The sequence below is a fragment of the Macaca thibetana genome, chromosome 10, assembly GCF_024542745.1.
Source record: "Macaca thibetana thibetana isolate TM-01 chromosome 10, ASM2454274v1, whole genome shotgun sequence".
Classification (NCBI taxonomy): Eukaryota; Metazoa; Chordata; class Mammalia; order Primates; family Cercopithecidae; genus Macaca; species Macaca thibetana.
In genome coordinates, this window is record NC_065587.1 from 7073025 (window position 1) to 7091931 (window position 18907).

The 18907-nt window shown below is 41.0% G+C and overlaps 3 protein-coding genes across 3 annotated transcripts in view; 1 reads left to right on the forward strand and 2 right to left on the reverse strand.

The window, feature by feature from the left end:
* The window catches only part of PARVB (parvin beta), a 695786-nt gene that overhangs the window by 433996 nt on the left and 242883 nt on the right, over nt 1-18907 (reverse strand). The window lies entirely within an intron of this gene.
* SAMM50 (SAMM50 sorting and assembly machinery component) overlaps nt 1-18907 on the reverse strand; it is a 718434-nt gene that overhangs the window by 265417 nt on the left and 434110 nt on the right. The window lies entirely within an intron of this gene.
* EFCAB6 (EF-hand calcium binding domain 6) overlaps nt 1-18907 on the forward strand; it is a 310246-nt gene that overhangs the window by 82514 nt on the left and 208825 nt on the right. The window contains 1 exon segment of the mRNA XM_050805818.1: nt 1255-1367. Within this exon segment, the coding sequence (XP_050661775.1) occupies nt 1255-1367 (113 nt within the window).

Genomic DNA, 18907 nt, shown 5'->3' on the forward strand with positions numbered 1-18907 from the left:
AATTTGGAAAACAGAAAAATAACAAATACTTTAAGTGATAATTACTAAATTTTTAGAAAGCAGTATGAGATCACATAATTATAGAAATCAACACATATGGAGATAATATAACCAAAAACTTAAAACCCGTCAATTTTTAGAAATGTAATAACACAGAAATGATCTAGAAAACCATTTATCAGGTGGAAGACTTGAATAATAGAAAATTTATTTTAAAAATTCAAACATCCTATTTATCTTAACTTTAAAAGAAGTTTATCTCGGCTGGGCACAGTGGCTCATGCCTATAATTCTAGCACTTTGGGAAGCTGAGGTGAGCAGATCACTTGAGGCCAGGGGTTTGAGACCAGCCTGGCCAACATGGCAAAAACCCGTCTCTACTAAAAATACAAAAATTAGCCATGCGTGGTGGTGCATGGCTGTAATGCCAACTACTCGGGAGGCTGAGGCATGAGAATCACTTGAACAGGGAGGTGGAGGTTGCAGTGAGCTGAGATTGCAGCACCACACTCTAGCCTGGGCAACAGAGCGAGATTCTGTCTAAAAACAAACAAAAACATATATATACATATATATATGTGTGTGTGTGTGTGTGTACATCAGTGTATTTCAGGGATAGACAGTGGTTCGTTGTTTTAAAAAGTCTTATTTTATATGTTACATATAAAAATCCCAGAATGCTTCAAGAGAAACTTTGCTCCCTCTACCACCCCCTGTTTTGAAACCATATGCCATCTGTGGGCCTCAGTTTCTCTCTAGAGAAAGGATATGCTCAGTCGAGATCATCTCTGCTGGCTCCTCCACCCAGCTCTCCGTTCCCCTGCTTATGGAAATTTTGTGCTGGCTGACTCATTTCCCTCCAATTATTAAAGGCAAGTGGGACCTGCTTCTGCTGTTGGAGTGGAGAGGCGGCTGCCGTGCAGACTGCGCCCCAGCTCCCCTCCCGCCAGAGCAAGGAGAAACTCCTTAGGTGCTGTCTAGGTCTGGCCATTTCTCAACAGGTCCAGCAACGTTTGCTGTCTCACTGTAATCTCGATGCATCCAGCTGTAGGCTAAAGAAGTGATCTCGAAGTGGCTGCATTAAAAAAAAAAAAATCTGACAGTAACATTTTCTGGGGTTTACTTTTCAATTCCGTCTGTAGCTAGAAACAGACATTAAAATTAATGCCAGCCCGAGTGTAAACGATACCTTAGTAACACTTGCTTCATTTTAGATTCATAATTTCTCATTGCTAAAGAACATTTGTATTTTAGGTTTTCGAAACACTACAACATCCACAATGATACTGCAGTAGATTACAATGTGTTTTTGAAGAATCTCAGCATAAATAATGACTTGAACCTTAGATATTGTATTGGAAATCAAGGTAAGTATTTTAAAAGTATATGGCTAAAGATTTCAATATCTTTTGGCATGGTAATTCCTCTTCTTTGAATCTTTCCTGAGGAAATACTTTCAAATATAGAAAATACATTATCTACAAAGCTAGCCATGGTATCATTATTTATAAGAATAACGTCAATGCCTAAGAATAGGAAAAGGCTAAATGAGTCACAATATAGCCACATGGTTAAAATCTATAGCCAGGAACAAGGATATCCATGAAGAGTTAATAATAACACAGAAGATGTGTATGGAATATCTGTAGCGGATTGGAAAATATTCCAAAATACTCAGGTTGTCCTTAAGTGAGATGTCCCAGGTGTGATTTTGTTCTTTCTGCTGCTTCTGTATTTTCAATTTTTTTTTTCTTTAATGATGGGAAAAATCTTAACAGAAAAGGGCAAATAGCTGAGTAATTTCCAGTTATGTTAGACATGCAAACCCAGGTCATTAGACATAACCTTGAGACAGAACACGTTTCCTCGTGTGAACAGTCTTTATCCCAGCCTCCTCCATACGACACCAAGGGTCGTCGGCCTGTTGGGTAGCTTTGGAGAGAGGCAGGGTCCAGTTCTTTAAGGATCAATGTATGGCTCATGCAATTGGATCTTCCCCCTTCCCAGCCTTTGGTCATTTTCCTCGCCTTAAATAAGATTTCCCCTCAGTGCTCTGGTGCTTCAGGAGTGACTGCCTGTGAATGGTTCGCTCAAAATGGGTTGTCGCTGTCTGGTTTCAGCTTAATTCAGAGCAGCAGATATTCATGGAGCACCTTCTATGATTCTCAGATCCGTCTCACTAGCAAGCTGAAAAATGACAGATTCTCAGGTTTCAGCCTGGTTCCACTAACCAAGCTTGCTTATAGCAGACTCCAGTGTTCTAGTTTTCGAAGCCTCCCGTGCCAGGCGCCGTGCAAAGCATGTTCCTGCGTCGCCTCTATATCCCCCACAGCCGCGTGAGGCAGGTGCCAATGCGACGAGGAAGAGATTGAAGTAAACAATCTAACCAAGCCCACTACCCAGAAATAACCACTGTCCACAGGGTTCCTGGCATCTCTCCATGGCACATATATGGAAAGGAGCTAGGCAGAAAGAAATACATTTGTAAAAATGGGTTTATATAGACGCTGTTCTCTGTAAGAATTTACTTTTCCTTGAGTGTATCAGAAGAATAGACATTTAAATGACACTCAAGAAAATGATGAATACATCCTGGCTCTATATCTTGGATATAATGTCCACAGGTCACATCTTCCCCCTTCAGTATGTTGTAGACTTTGGTCCATTGCCCTCTGGTACTGAGTTTGACTGTGGAAAAATCTGAGGCCTGCTTCTTTTTCTCTCTTATGAATGATTTGCTTTCTCTGGCTGATTGCCCTAAGAGTCATTTATCCTGGAACTCCCTGCTTCCCTCCCTCCCTTCCCTCTCCTCTCCTCTCCTCTCCTCTTTCTGATTTCTGACAAGGTCTCACTCACTCTGTTGCCCAGGCTTGAGTGCAGTGGCACAGTCATAGCTCACTGCAGCCTCAACCTCTTGAACAATTCCAGCACTTTAGGCTCAAGTGATCCTCTGGCCTCAGCCTCCCAAGTAACTGGGGCCACAGGCACACACCATCATGCCTGGCTAACTTTAAAAAAAAATTGTAGAGACAGGGTCTCACTATGTTGCCAGGCTGATCTCAAACTCCTGGGCTCAAGTGATCCTCCTGTCTATACACAGTCCCAAAGAGCTGGGATTACAGGCGTATGCCACTGCGCCCAGCCCGTCCCTGAATGTCAGTGGCATAACTGGTATATGTCTCAGTGTTGTACCTTCTGCATCTGTTTTTCAGATCATAGTATATTTTCAATCTGCAAACTCAATTCTCTCTTTATCCCAAGAATGTTTAGTGACATAGATCTTTGAACACAGCTTTCATTTTCCAGACTGTTAACTTCAGGGAAGCAGATTGTCCTTATGTTGGATGGTCGTTGTCTTTCCTGTCTGTGAAATTCTCTCTCTGCGCTTCATTCTCTTTGTCTTTTTCCTCTGTATTCACAGTGATCATCTTAGGTCTTTTATCTATACCTGTAACTTGATTTTCGCCAAGGTCTATCCTATTCTTAGCTGTTTCTAATTTATTTACTGGATCTCTAATGTTGTTTCTTTAGGTCTACAATATTATTTTCCATCTTATTTTGTTGGTTTATGATCTGCCATTCAACTCTTGTTTTACTGAGTTCACGTTCTTATAGAGAGATTCTGTAAAGTAATTTTGTATCTGAAGTGACGTTTTATTCCACAGTGGGATTTCTGCCTTGTGTGCATTATGTTCCTCTCCTTCCTTCACTATCCACTCCTGGAGAGTTTGCATACTTCCATGAAATTTGGAAAGACTGAGTGTTTTGTATTCCATTTTACTTCTATTGACTTTTTATTTATTATCAAATTTTTTGGTGCTTGTTCTAGGGTGATATGGTTTGGATATTTGTCTCTTCCAAATCTCATGTTGAAATGTGATCCCCAGGCCAGGCATGGTGGCTCACGCCTGTAATCCCAGCACTTGGGAAGCTGAGGCAGGAGGATCACTTGAGGCCAGGAGTCCAAGGACCAGCTTAGGCAACATTAGTGAGACCCTGTCTCTATTTAAAAAAGGAAAGAAGTGTGATCCCCAGTGTTGGAGGTTGGACCCAGTGGGAGGTATTTGTGTCATTGGGGTAGATTCCTCATGAATAGCTTAGTGCCCTCCCCATGGTGATGAGTGAGTTCTTGCTCTGTTGGTTCACACAGGAACTGGTATTTAAAGGAGACAGGCACCTCCCCCTCTGCCTTGCTCCCTCTCTCGCCGCATGATGTGCTTGCTCCCTGTTCACCTTCCACCACCAGTGAAAAACTTCTTGAAAGAAAACTTAGGCAATACCATTCAGGACATAGGCCTGGGCAAAGACTTCATGACTAAAACACCAAATGCAATTGCAACAACAGCCAAAATTGACAAATGGAATCTAATTAAACTAAAGAGCTTCTGCACAGCAAAAGAAACTATCATCAGAGTGAATAGGCAGCCTACAGAATGGGAGAACAATTTTGCAATCTATCCATCTGACAAAGGCCTAATATCCAGAATCTACAAGGAACTTAAACAAATTTACAAAAAAAAAAAACAACCCCATCAAAAAGTGGGTGAAGGATATGAACAGACATTTCTCAAAAGACATTTATGCAGCCAACAAACATATGAAAAAAGCTCAACATCTCTGGTCATTAGAGAAATGCAAATCAAAACCACATTGAGATACCATCTCATGCCAGTTAGAATGGCAATCATTAAAAAGTCAGGAAACAATAGATGCTGGAGAGGATGTGGAGAAATAGGAACACTTTTCCCTGTTGGTGGGAGTGTAAATTAGTTCAGCTATTGTGGAAGACAGTGTGGCAATTTCTCAAGGATCTAGAACCAGAAATACCATTTGACTCAGCAATCCCATTAATGGGTATATACCCAAAGGATTATAAATCATTATACTATAAAGAAACATGCACACATATGTTTATTGCAGCACTATTTGCAATAGCAAAGACTTGGAACTAATCTAAATGCCCATCAATGATAGACTGGATAAAGAAAATGTGGCACATATACACTATGGAGTACTATGCAGCCATAAAAAAGAATGAATTCATGTCTTTTGCAGGGACATGGATGAAGTTGGAAACCATGATTCTCAGCAGACTAACACAGGAACAGAAAACCAAACACCACATGTTCTCATTCATAGTGGGAGTTGAACAGTGAGAATACATGGACATAGGGAGGGGAACATCATACACTAGGGCCTGTCATGGGGTGGGGGGCAAGGGGAGGGATAGCATTAGGAGAAATACCTAATGCGTATGGGGCTTAAAACCTAGATGATGGGTTGATGGGTGCACCAAACCACCTGGCACATGTATACCTATGTAACAAACCTGCGTGTTCTGCACATGTATCCCAGAACTTAAAGTATAATTTAAAAAGAAAAAAAAAAAAACTTCTTGAAGCCGAGCAGATGCTGGTGCCATGCCTGTACAGTCTGCAGAACCATAAGCCAAATGAGCCTCTTTTCTTTATAAATTATCTAGTCTCAGGTATTCCTTGATAGCAATGCAAAGCAGACTAATAAGGTTTATAATATACATCTTTGATTAATCAGAACCTACCTCTAAGTACTATTATAGTGATTCATGTGCAGTTTATGGACCTTACAACAGTGTTTTCCCAATTCTTCTCTCCTATCCTTTGTTATATTGCTGTCCTACATTGTACTTTTACATACACCATAAACACATAATACATTGCTATAGCTCCTGTTGTTCCACTGAGATTTCCTATCTGTTCACTCAGTATAAATATGTTTTCTTTTACATTCTCAAACACTGTTATTTTACAGTTTTAAGAACTTTTAAATGCTTAATTTTTTTTTCTTTTTGGGACAGGGTCTTGCTGTGTTGTCCAGGCTGGAGTGCAGTGTTACAATCATAGCTCATTGCAACCTCAAACCCCTGGGCTCAAGTAATCTTCCCACCTCAGCCTCATGAGCAGCTAGGACCACCGGCATGCCACTATGCCTGGCTAATTTTTAAAATTATTTTTTGTAGAGATGGCATCTCACTATCATGCCCAGGCTAGTCTCAAACTCCTAGCATCAAGTGATCCTCCTGCCTCACTCAGCCTCCCCAAATGCTGGGATTACAGGCATGAGCCACTGCACTTGGCTGCTTTAAACTTTGTATCTGCTAATTCCAACATCTAGCTTATCTCAGGGTTTGGGTTTTAAAACTTTTTTTTCAACATTATACCATAAGAAGTAAGGGGTTGGTCTTTATTGATGACCTTTTTTCTTGAATGTGAATCACAGTTTCCTGAGGTTTTTTTTCTGTCTCATAATTTTGAAATTTATTCTGGATATAGTAAATTTCTATAATTTTACATTATAGAAACTATGGATTCTATTATGTTCTGAAGATTTGTTTGTTTGTTTTAGCAGCCAGTTTACTTGACTGTATTCAAACTCTAAACTTTGTCGTCCTGGAGGTGGGAAATCTTTGTTTTATTATTTTCCCCCTAGAGGGGCAGCTTGGTGTCTTCTCTGCACATCTGTAGTTCAGGAGTTGGCCAGAGATTTGGGCAAAGTTTACTCACAGATATTGGAGACCCCCCTTTATGCCTCTCTTCTTTTTAGGTTTTCTCTCTGTGCCTTCTGGCCACCGTGGGAGGCCTGAACTCTGTTTTCCATTTCCTAAAACTGGTAAGAGCCTGCATTTATATCCAAATTCTAGCCACTTAGCATGATTCCAGCTGGGGCCTGCCCTCAGGCAAAAAGCCAAATCACAAGAAACTCACTGAGTAAGATTTCATTTTTCCAAGTGCCAGCTTCAGTTTATATCTGCTTTCAGTTGCTCCCCAGGGCCTCCAGATAGTGTTCTGTTTATATTTTGCCCAGAGTTTTAAATGTTATCTGCTGGGAGGGTTGTATGAGCTAATCCACCAAAATTGGAAGCAAAACTTTCTGTCTACTCATAGTCAGTTTCTTTTTGCTTCAATTTATGCTGGCTTTTTTTTTCTTGTTGAATTTTTACATTTTTTCATTTGCTTATTTCTTTAGATATTATAAGAAGGTAAGTTCTAGAATGCAATTTCGGTTTTGCTATGGACATCTCTTTTTGTTTTTGCATTTTATCAATAATTGGCAGCAGATTTTTAATAATGTGTTATTTTATGTATTCCCAAGACATAAATGAAAGGCATCTTTGATTTGATCCAATGTAAGCTATATATCCAGTCATTCTGTATATTCCTGTTTTTGCAGCATTAGCTTACATTCTCATTGGTGCCTCCTAACTGGTACCACAGTCTAAAGCCTATTGGCCCATCCCAGTTGTCTTCTATCCTCTATTCATTGTAAAATAAAATCTTAGTTCCATCCTGTTTTTCCCATTGAATACTTATCCTATAACTTTTATCATTGAAATTCAAATCCTCCAGTTAGGAGGCAAAACCATTTTGTGGATGTTCCAAATTAAAGATGTGGTAGTTTGGGGTTATGGGGCATATAATACTAAATCTGTACCTTGAGGCTGTCAAGACAGAGGCCTGTTTATTGGTGTGTAGTAGGAAAGGCTGAATTGCTGACACTAGCTGCTCATCTTCCCCGCTGCCATCCTACCAGTTCAAAACCTTTAGCCCCAGTGTGTCAATCTCATGGTGTCAGCATATTCTTTCTGGGTTGGTGTAGTGGTTTGAATGTTAGCCCCCTCCAAAACTCATGTTGAAACTTAATCCCCACTGTAACAGCATTAAGAGGTGGGGTCTTTAAGAGGTGATGAGGGCTCTGCCCCCGTGAATGGATTAATGGGTTATCACAACAGTGAGTCTGTTATAAAAGTCAGTTTGGGCCAGGCGCAGTGGCTCACCCCTGTAATCCCAGCACTTTGGGAGGCCAAGGTGGGTAGATCTCTGGGAGTTCAAGACCAGCCTGACCAACATGGAGAAACCCCGTTTCTACTAAAAATACAAAATTAGCTGGGCGTGGTGGCACATGCCTGTAATCCCAGCTATGCAGGAGGCTGAGGCAGGAGAATCACTTGAACCCAGTAGACGGAGGTTGTGGTGAGCCGAGATCGCACCATTGCACTCCAGCTTGGGCAACAAGAGTGAAACTCTGTCTCAAAAAAACAAAAAACAAAAAAATCCAGGTGCGGTGGCTCACGCCTGTAATCCCAGCACTTTGGGAGGCTGAGACGGGCGGATCACGAGGTCAGGAGATCGAAACCATCCTGGCTAACACGGTGAAACCCCGTCTCTACTAAAAGTACAAAAAAATTAGCTGGGCGTGGTGGTGGGCACCTGTAGTCCTGGCTACTTGGGAGGCTGAGGCAGGAGAATGGCGTGAACCCGGGAGGCGGGGCTTGCAGTAAACTGAGATCGCGCCACTGCACTCCAGCCTGGGTGACAGAGCAAGACTGTGTCTCAAAAAAGAAAAAAAAAAGCCAGTTTGGCTCTCAACGTGCCTCCCTCTTGCCCTGTGATGCTTTCTTCCATGTTACAACACAGCATGAGGACCTCAGAACCCAGCCAGGTGTGGTCCATTGACCTTGGACTTTCCAACTTCCAGAACTGTAAGAAATAGATTTGTTTTCTTTGTAAATTACTTAGTCTCAGGTATGTAGTAATAGCAACATAAAAAGGACTAAGATAGAAAATTGATACAGAGAAGTGGGGTTGTTGCCATACAGATAACTGGAAATGTGGAAGCAACTTTGGAACTAGGTAATTGGCAAAGGCTGGAAGTATTTGGAGGAACAGGCTAGAAAAAGCCTAGATTACCTTGAGCAAAGCATTATGGGTGATTCTGGTGAGGCTTAGAAGAAGTGAAGACAAGAGAAAGTCTAGAGCTTTTAAGAGATTACTTAAGTGGTTGTGACCAGAATGTTGATAGAAATATGGATGGTAGGCGGGGCACAGTGGCTCATGCCTGTAATCCTAGCACTTTGGGAGGCCAAGGCAGGCAGATCATTTGAGGTCAGGAGTTCGACCTGGCCAACATGGTGAAACCCCGTCTCTACTAAAAATACAAAAAGAATTAGCCGTGCGTGGTGGCGTGTGCCTGTAATCCCAGCTACTTGGGAAGCTGAGGCAGGAGAATCACTTGAACCCAGGAGGCAGAGGTTGCAGTGAGCCAAGATCGTGTTACTGCATTCCAGCCTGGGAGACAGAGCAAGACTCCCTCTCAAAAAAAAAAAAAGGAAAAAAAAAAAAAAAAAAAAAAAGAAATATGGGCAGTAAAGACCATTCTGACAAGGTCTGAGATGGAAATGAGGGACAAAGTACTGGAAACTAAAGTAAAGGCCATCCTTGTTATACAGTTGCAAACTTGACTGTATTGTATCTATGCCATAGGGTGCTGTGACAGGCTGAGCTTGAGAGTGCTGAACTAGGATATCTGGTGAAAGAAATTTCTAAGCAGCAAAGTGTTCAAAGTGCTGCTGCATGGTTACTTTTGGCCACTTGCAGTGAGATTTGGAAGCAAAGGGATGACAAAGATAAAACTTACAATCCTGAAGGAAGTGCAGCCTGGCCACATGCAGGATGAAAAAGCATGTTGATGAGAACAGAATAAGGATGTGGCTGAGTGACTCATTGTTAAACAGATGAGCATAAATAGAAAGGACCCTTCCATCACAGACCCAAAGCTGTAGGAAGGCAGAATGTTTTTTGACAATTACCCTAAAGAGCCTACTCGATGGGCTTGCTGCCCAGGGCCACCTCTGAACTCTGCCCCCGACATTCTGGTGCAGGGCTCCTTGGCCTCAGCTGTGGGTTAGGTGCTTCTCTGAAAAGTACAAGCTGTAAAGCTTGGTGGCAGCACACTGTGGCTCAAGTGGGCCCAGATATGGCTTATGCCACAGCTCTGGAAGGTGCAAGTAGTAAGCCTTGACACTATCTATGAGGCGCTAATCCTGCAGGTGTGCCGAATGTAAGAGCTGTAGCAGCATAGTGGGCTCCACCTTTCGGATAGATCTTAGAGGATGTACCAGAAAGGCTGAGGACACAGGTGGACGGTTGTTGCAGGAGTGAAGTCACTGCTGAGAGCCCCTACTAGGGCAATGCTGAGTGGAGATGGGGGGTCAGAGCTAGAGCAAGCCTCAAGACTCCAGAACTCTGTAGCCACTAGCAGCATGCAATGTCCATGTGGAAAAGCTGTAGACAACAGTGTGCGGCTCCAACCCATTAGAGTGGAGTCATAGGCTAAGCTTAGCAATGCCACAGGGCAGGGTTGCCCATCGCCTTTGGGGACTGTTCCTGTTCTTTTTCTCCACCATGTTTTGACACAGCACAAGGCCCTTATCAGAAGTCACCACATGTGGCTGTCCAATCTTGAACTGGAACCATGAGCTAAATAAACCTCTTTCCTTGTAAGAGAGATTCTGTAAGAGATATTCCTTGTATCAGATATTCTGTTACTGCAACGCAAAATGGGCTAAGACAGTTGGATTGTGATGGAAATAGTTTTATTTGAACCAGGGATTGGCTACTTTGAATTCCCCCCTTACTAACTTGTTTAGAAAAAGCCAAAAAGCCAATGAATCCAGACAGGCCCCAGGGTATCAACCAAACAAAGAAAATACAGGCATATCTGTGTGTGTGCTGACTGCTCCACCAACTGGCCATTCCCCAGCTCTCTCATTCCCTTCAGGTCTCCCTATTCCCTGCTACTCAACAGTATTAAAAGTATGCCAATTAACAGCCCTACAATTGTCTGTAAGTGTTCGAGTGACAGGAACTCAGTTTGAGTCAAAAGCTGGAAATGACTAAGCTTGGTAAGGAAGGAATGACGAAAGCCAAGATAGGTCAAAAGCTAGGCTTCTTGTGCCAAACAATCAGCCAAGTTGTAGATGCAAATAAAAAGTTCTTGAAGGAAATTTAAAGTGCTACTCCAGTGAACACGTGACTATTAAGAAAGTGAAACAGCCTTATTGCTGATATGGAGAAGGTTTGAGTGGTCTGTATTGAAGACCAAAGCAGCCACAACATTCCCTTACACCAATGCCTAATCCGGAGCAAGGCCCTAGCTCTCTTTAATTCTATGAAGGCTGAGAGAGATGAGGAAGCTGTAGAAGAAAAGTTGGAATCTAACAGAGGTTGGTTCATGAGGTTGAAGGAAAGAAGCCATCTCCATAACATAAAAGTCCAAGATGAAGCAGCAAGTGCTGATGGAGAAGCTGCAGCAAGTTATCCAGAAGACTTAGTTGAGATCACTGATGAAGGTGGTGGCTGTGCTAAACAGCAGATTTTAAACAAAATAGCTTTATATTGGAAGAAGATGCTAGTTAGGATTTTCTTGAGCTAGAGAGTAGTCAATGCCTGGCTTCAAAGTCTCAAAGAACAGGATGACCCTCTTGGGAGGGGCTAATGCAGCTAATGACTTTAGGTTGAAGCCAATGCTCATTTACCATTCTGAAAATTCTAGGGCTGTTAGGAATGATGCTAATTTTACTCTGCCTGTGCTCTGTAAATGGAACAGCAAAGCCTAGATGGCAGCACATCTGCTTACTGCATGATTTACTGAATATTTTAAGTTCACTGTTGAGACCTACTACTCAAAAAAGATTCCTTTCAAAGTATTACTGTTCATTAATAATGCACCTTGTCACCCAAGAGATCCTTTGGAGATGTACAAGGAGATTAATATTGTTTACATGCCTGCTAACACAATATCCATTCTGCAGCCCATGGATCAAGGAGTAGTTTCAACTTTCAAGTCCTATTATTTAAGAAATGCATTTTGTAAGTCTACAGCTGCTATAAATAGTGATTCCTCTGATGAATCTAAGAAGAATATTGAAAACCTTTTGGAAGGGGTTCACCATTTTAGATGCCATTAGAACATTTCTGATTCATAGGATGAGGTCAAAATATCAACATGAATAGGAATTTGGATGAAGTTTATTCCAACTCTAATGGATGACTTTAAGGGGTTCAGGACTTCAGTGGAGGAAGTAACTGCATATGTAGTGGAAATAGCAAGAGAACTAGAATTAAAAGTGGAGCCTGAAGATGTAACTATATTGCTGTAATCTTTTGATCAAACTTTAAGGGACGAGTTGTTTCTTATGGATGAGCAAAATAAGTGGTTTCTTAAGATGAAATCAACTCCTGGTAAAGATGCTGTGAACATTGTTAAAATGACAACAAAAGGTTTAGAATATTAGATGATCTTAGTTGATAAAGCAGCAGCAGAGTTTGAGAGGATTGACTCCAGTTTTGAAAGAAATTCTATTGTGACTAAAATGCTATCAAACAGCATCACTTGCTACAGAGAAACCTTTCATGAAAGAAAGAGTCTATTGATGCGGCAAACTTTACTGTTCTCTTATTTTTTAAAATGTCCAGTGGCTCATGCCTATAATCCCAGTACTTTGGAAGGGTGACGTGGGAGGATTGCTTGAGGTCAGGAGTTTGAGACCAGCCTGGGCAACATAGCAAGACCCTGTATCCACAAAAAATAACAACAAAAAAAAATTAGTTGGGCATGGTGGTTCATGCCTGCAGTCCCAGCTACTTAGGAGGCAGAGGCAGGAAGATCACTTGAGCCCAAGGGTTCGAGGCTGCAGTGAGCTGTGATGGCACCACTGCACTCCAGCCTGGGTAACAGAGCAAGAGCCTGTCTCTAAAAACAAACAAACAAAAAATCTCAAAAAACTGCCATAGCCACCCCATCTTCAACCATCACCCTGATCAGTCAGCAGCCATTAACATCAAGACAAGACCCTCTACCAAGAAAAAGATTATGACTCACTGAAGGCTCAGATGATGATCAGCATTTTTTCACCATATTTTAAAATTAAGGCATGTACATTGTTTTTTTCAGACATAAGATATTACACTTAATAGACAGTACAGTATCATGTAAACATAACTTTTATCTGCATTGGGAAGCCAGAACATTCACATTATTTTTTTGTTTTATTCACTTGACCATAGTGCTCTAGAACAGAACTCACAGTATCTCCAAAGGTTGCCTGTGGTGCTGTCCAGAGCAGTGCAATGGTCATTTCTAGGTTTTGATTTATCTTCTAATTCCTTCTTAAGTCATGAAGAAGTTGATCCTTCTATCTCACTGACCCAGCTTCCTTGATCATATTTGTTCAGTTGTTTCTCTCTCTCTTACGTTTATCTTTCCAGTCATTTTGGTTATTTGAATCATATTTTCCAGTAGATTCCTCAGCAAATCACCATGGAAACAATATTCTTTGATTTCTTACATAATCATGTTTGTCTGTGGCCTTAATACTTGAAAAATCCAGGCCAAGTGCAGTGGATCATACCTGTAATCCCAGCATTGTGGGAGGCCAAAGTGGCCAGATGGCTTGAGCCCAGGAGTTTGAAACCTGCCTGGGCAACATGGCGAAACCCCGTCTCTACTGAAAATACAAAAATTAGCCAGGCGTGGTGGTGCATGCCTGTAACTCAGGAGGCTGAGGCAGGAGAATCTCTTGAACCCAGGAGGTGGAGGTTGCCGTGAGCCCAGATCATGCCACTTCACTCCAGCCTGGGAGACAGAACAAGACTCTGTCTCAAAAAAAAAATTTTTATTTTTCTGGATGTAAGATCCTTACCTCAAATTGCCTTTCCTTAAGTATCTTAGAAATCCTTATCCATTATCTGATGATATAAACTTTTGTGGAGGAAGAGTTTGATGACAATCGGATTTTGTTTTCCTTATTCATAATTTGATCTTTTTGTCTGGATGCCCTGATAATTAAAAAAAATGTAAAACCCAATACATTTTGCTAGACTATGTCATGATATTAGGTACTTATGGTTGATTGATTCCCTGAGTACATTGTGTACTATTTAGGTTTTCATCTGAGTCTCTTTTTAAAAAAAAAATTCAACTTTTAGATACAGGGGTACGTGTACAGGCTTCTTACACAGGTATATTACACCCAAGTAGTGAGCATAGCACCCAATAGGTAGTTTTTCAATCCACATCCTCTCCATTTCTCCTCCTCCAGTAGGCCCTGCTGTCTGTTATTCCCATGCTTATATCCATGTGTATTCAATGTTTAGCTCCCACTTATAAGTGAGAACACGCAGTGTTTAGTTTTCTGTTCATGTGTTAGTTCGCTTAGAATTGTGGCCTTCAACTCCATGCATGTTGCTGCAAAGGACATGGTTTTATTCTTTTTTATGGCTGTGTAGTATTCTGTGGTATATCCATATTACATTTTCTTTATCCAATCCACCACTGATGGGCGCCTATGTTGATTCCATGTCTTTGCTCTGGTGAATGAACAATGAACATATGAGTGCCTGTATCTTGTTGGCTTAATAATCTATCTTCCACTAGATATATATGCCCAGTAATTGGATTGCTGGGTTGAATAGTAGCTTTGTTTTAAATTCTTTGAGAAATCTCCAAACTGCTTTCCACAGTAGCTGAACTGATTTACATTCCCACCAACAATGCCTAAGTGTTCCCTTTTCTCTGCAGCCTTGCCAGCATCTGTTGTTTTTTGACTTTTTTTTTTTTTTTTTTTTTGAGACCGAGTCTCATCAGGCTGGAGTGCAGTGGCGCGATCCCGGCTCACTGCAACCTCTGCCTCCCGGGTTCAAGTGATTCTCCTGCCTTATCCTCCCAAGTAGCTGGGACTATAGGTGCACGCCACCACGCCTAGCTAATTTTAGTTTTTTTTTTTTTTTTAAGTAGAGATGGGGTTTCACCATGTTGACCAGGATGGTCTCAATCTCTTGACCTCATGATCTGCCCACCTCGGCCTCCCAAAGTGCTGGGATTACAGGCATGAGCCACCACGCCCCACCTTTTTGACTTTTTAATAATAGCCAATCTGATTGGTGTAAGATGGTATCTCATTGTGGCTTCAATTTGCATTTCTCTGATGATTAGTGATTATAAGCATTTTTTCATATGTTTGTTTGCCATATGCATGTCTTCTTCTTTTGAGAAGTGTCTGTTCATGTCCTCTGCCCATTTTTCAATGGGGCTATTTGTTTTCTGCTTGTTGATATTGTGTTTAAATTCCTTATAGATTTTAGATATTAGGACTTTGTCAGATGCATACTTTTCAAATATTTTCTCCCATTCTGTAGGTTGTCTGTTTATTGATAAGTTTCTTTTGCTGTGCAGAAAAGTTCTTTAGTTTAAGAAGGTCCTGCTTATCAATTTTTATTTTTGTTGCAATTGCTTTTGGGGACTTAGCCAAAAATTCTTTGCCAGGGTTGATGTTGAGAAGGGTATTTCCCAGTTTTTCTTCTAGATTTTTATAGTTTGAGGTCTTCCATTTAATTCTTTCATCCATCTTGAGTTAATTTTTATGTATGGTGAAAGGTAAGGGTCCAGATTCATTCTTCTGCATCTGGATAGCCTGTTATCCCAGTACTATTTATTTAATAGGGAGAACTTTCTCCATTGCTTATTTTTGTCTGCCTTGTCAAAGATCAGATGTTTTAAGTGGGTGACTTTATTTCTGAATTTCCTATTCTGTTCCGTTTGCCTATGTGCCTATTTTTGTACCAGTATCATGCTGTTTTGGTTTCTATAGTCTTATAGTGTAGTTTGAAGTTGGGTAGAGTGATGCCTTCAGCTTTGTTCTTTTTGCTTAGGATTGCTTTGGCTATTTGAGCTTTGGGTTTTGTTTTGTTTTGTTTTGTTTTGTTTGTTGTTCCATATGAATTTTAGGATAGCTTTTTCTAATTCTTGAAGAGTGACATTGGTAGCTAGATTGGAATTGCATGGAATCTGTTAATTGCTTTGGGCAGTATGGCCATTTTAATGATACTGATTCTTTCAATCCATAAGCATAGAATATTTTTCCACTTATTTGTGTCATCCCTAATGTCTTTCAGCAGTGTTTTGTACTTCTCCTTGTAGAGATCTTTCACCTCTTTGGTTAGCTGTATTCTCAGGTATTTTATTTTCTTTGTGGCTATTGTACATGGGATTGTATTCTTGATTTGACTCTCAGTCTGGACATTATTGATGTATAGAAATGCGACTGATTTTTGTACATTGATTTTGTGTACTGATACCTTGCTAAAATGATTTATCAGTTCTAGTAGACTTTTGGCAGAGTCTTTAGGGTTTTCCAGATATAGAATCATATTGTCAGCAAAGAGAGATAGTTTGACTTCTTTTTATCCTATGTGGGTGCCTTTTCTTTCTTTCTCTGGCCTGATTCCTCTGGCTAGGACTTCCTCTTTAATTTCCTGAATTGTGATTTTTAGTATTTTTTTCATTCCATTGTTTGGTTTTCTTCTTAGTGATTCATATCATGTGTATTGGATCTTTTGGATCCCCCATCCAAAAGATAGGATCTTTTTCCCCCCTCTCTTCTCTTCTATACCATAACTTCCTCACAAGTCCTTCTTCCTCCCTTTTTTCTTACTTTCTTCCTCCCTCCCTTCCTCTCTCTTTTCCTCCCTCTCTCCCTTCTTTGTTTCCTTCCATGATATAACTTTTATTTCACCTTCTATTACTATTGTGTTTATTTGCTCTTGTGTTTCTTTTAGTTTAGTCTTCATTTCTTACTTTATTTTATTTTTAGAGACAAGGTCTTGCTCTGTCACCCAGGCTGGAGTGCAATGGTATGATCATAGCTCACTGCAGCCTTGAACTCCTGGGCTCAAGCAGTTCTCCTGCCTCAGCCTCCCTAGTAGCTTGGACCACAGGTACATGCTACTGTGCCTGGCTAATTTTTTTAAAAATCTTTTGTAGAGACAGGTTCTGCTTTGTTGCCCATGCTGGTCTTGAACTCCTGGCTTCCTGCCTCGGTCTCTCAAAGTGCTGGGATTACATGTGTAAGCCACTGTGCCTAGCTTAGTCTCCTTTCCTTTCCTTTTTCCTTTCCTTTCCTTCATCCCAGCCTAATCTTCATTTCTGAAATGATTTTTTTTCAGCTTTATTGAGATATAATTGACGAGTTAACATTGTATATATTTAAGATATACAATGTGATGATTTGATGTTCATATGCATTGTGAAATGTTTATTATAATAAATTAGTTAACACCTCCATCACCTCACATGGATACCTTTTTTTGTGTGTGGTGAGAACACTTAACATCTATTCTCTTAGCAAATTTCATGGTGACTATTAGTTAATAATACAACGTTTTATACCTGACATGTTTTTTGTAATATGCTCCTGATTTCTGTCATCTAAGTTCTGAGTTTTCTGACTCTGATTGATACTGCTCCATGACTCCTATCGTTGAAACAGTATTATGAATCAATACGTAGCTAATACATTCTGAATATCTACCAAGTGCCAGGCATGTACCTCTATCAGCTCATCTAATCCAGGTAGCAATTCCATGACAAAGGTACTGTTTTCTATCTCTTCTTACAAATAAGGAAACAAAAGCACACCACTGCATAGCTAGTAAGTGGCAGAGCCAGTCAGCAAATTTTTTTGGGGAAAATATGTTATATAAGAACAAATTACCAAGAGCTGGTTAGAGGTTTGATGCTGTTTTCACCTCTATAAGAGAGTCGCTAGTTCATATATTTGCAGAAATGTTTTATCTCTGGCTTTTCTAAATATGGAACAATGTACTCTATTAATTTTGCGAACTTCTGTTTTGGTTCCATTTGTGTTCTCAATAAGCCAGCACTATCTTGCTTATGAAAAGCACCATCTATTTGGGCACGTGAAGAAAGATGCTGGGGAGCAGATTTCCTTTTGCCTGCAGTGAACGTAAACCACACTGTAAGCTTTGGATTGCTTCTCTACCCAGTTTCACATCAGGTAGCATCATCCTTCAGAGGAAATTTTGAGAAAATCAGAAGGTTGCAGGAATTATCAAGCTGCCTTGGAGAATGAAAGCTGGTAGAATTGTGGTGAGAGAGGCGTCACTGAATACACCGTACTGAGTGCTGTCACTCAGTGCTGTCAGCCTGTGAGAGCAGCCACAGGGCATGTGCACAGACCTGCGGGCCGGGAGCTCCCCAGGGCAGGCCTCATACCCTAACCCCTTCTCCACCCTTCTGATCCAGACATGTTGTTTAAACAGAGCCCCAGTGGGCTTCCTGAGATGTGCCATGAGAGCACCAGTGTTACAGGTGGACTGAGAACAGGATGTGTCCAAGAGGGGCTGGAGGCCTCTGTGTGCTGGACCATTTCAGGTCCCGCTTCTGTGACACGGCTTCCTCATCTTTCAGCGAGGGCCCTCGCAGCTCAAATGTCCTGAGACCCCAGGTTTCAAATGCCCAAGCCCACTGTGGCTGTAGAATTCCAGACCAAGACCAAATTTGTTGTTATTAAATTATTATTATTATTGCTATTATTTGAGATGGAGCCTCTCTCTGTCACCAGGCTAGAGTGCAGTGGCATGATCTCAGCTCACTGCAACCTCCGCCTTCCAGGTTCAGGCAGTCCTCCTGACTCAGCCTCCCGAGTAGCTGGGACTATAGGAGTGTGCCACTATGCCCAGCTCATTTTTGTGTTTTCAGTAGAAACGGGGTTTCACCGTGTTGGCCAGGTTGGTCTCAAACTCCTGACCTCAGGTGATCTGCCGGGCGTGGCCTCCCAAAGTGCTGAGATTACAGACATTAGCCACTATGCCTGGCCATGACCAAGTTCTAAAGACCAGCTTTGTCTTTTATTGTATAGAGGGATCTTTTTTTTCTCTCCTTTCTCTTTTTTGGAGCTAGGAAATGGAATTCCAGATGACTGGCAGTTTGTTAACTGCAGCTGAATTAAGTGTGCTTAATTTGGCTGAAGCGTATTTGCAGACATTTTAGGAAATAAATCTGGGAAACCGTTTGTGATTCTTTGCAGTCAACTTTGAGAAAGAAAATGGCTATATTTTAGATTTATTTCATTCTCTTTTGTTATAAAAATAATACATGCTTGTTTCAAAAAAGCCAGAAAACAAAAACACTAAATAACAATCCCATATAATTCTACTACCTGAATCCTCCCACTGTATTCTTTTTCACGTAGTATCCTCTCAGATTTTGTTTCTGATGCTTACATGGATGG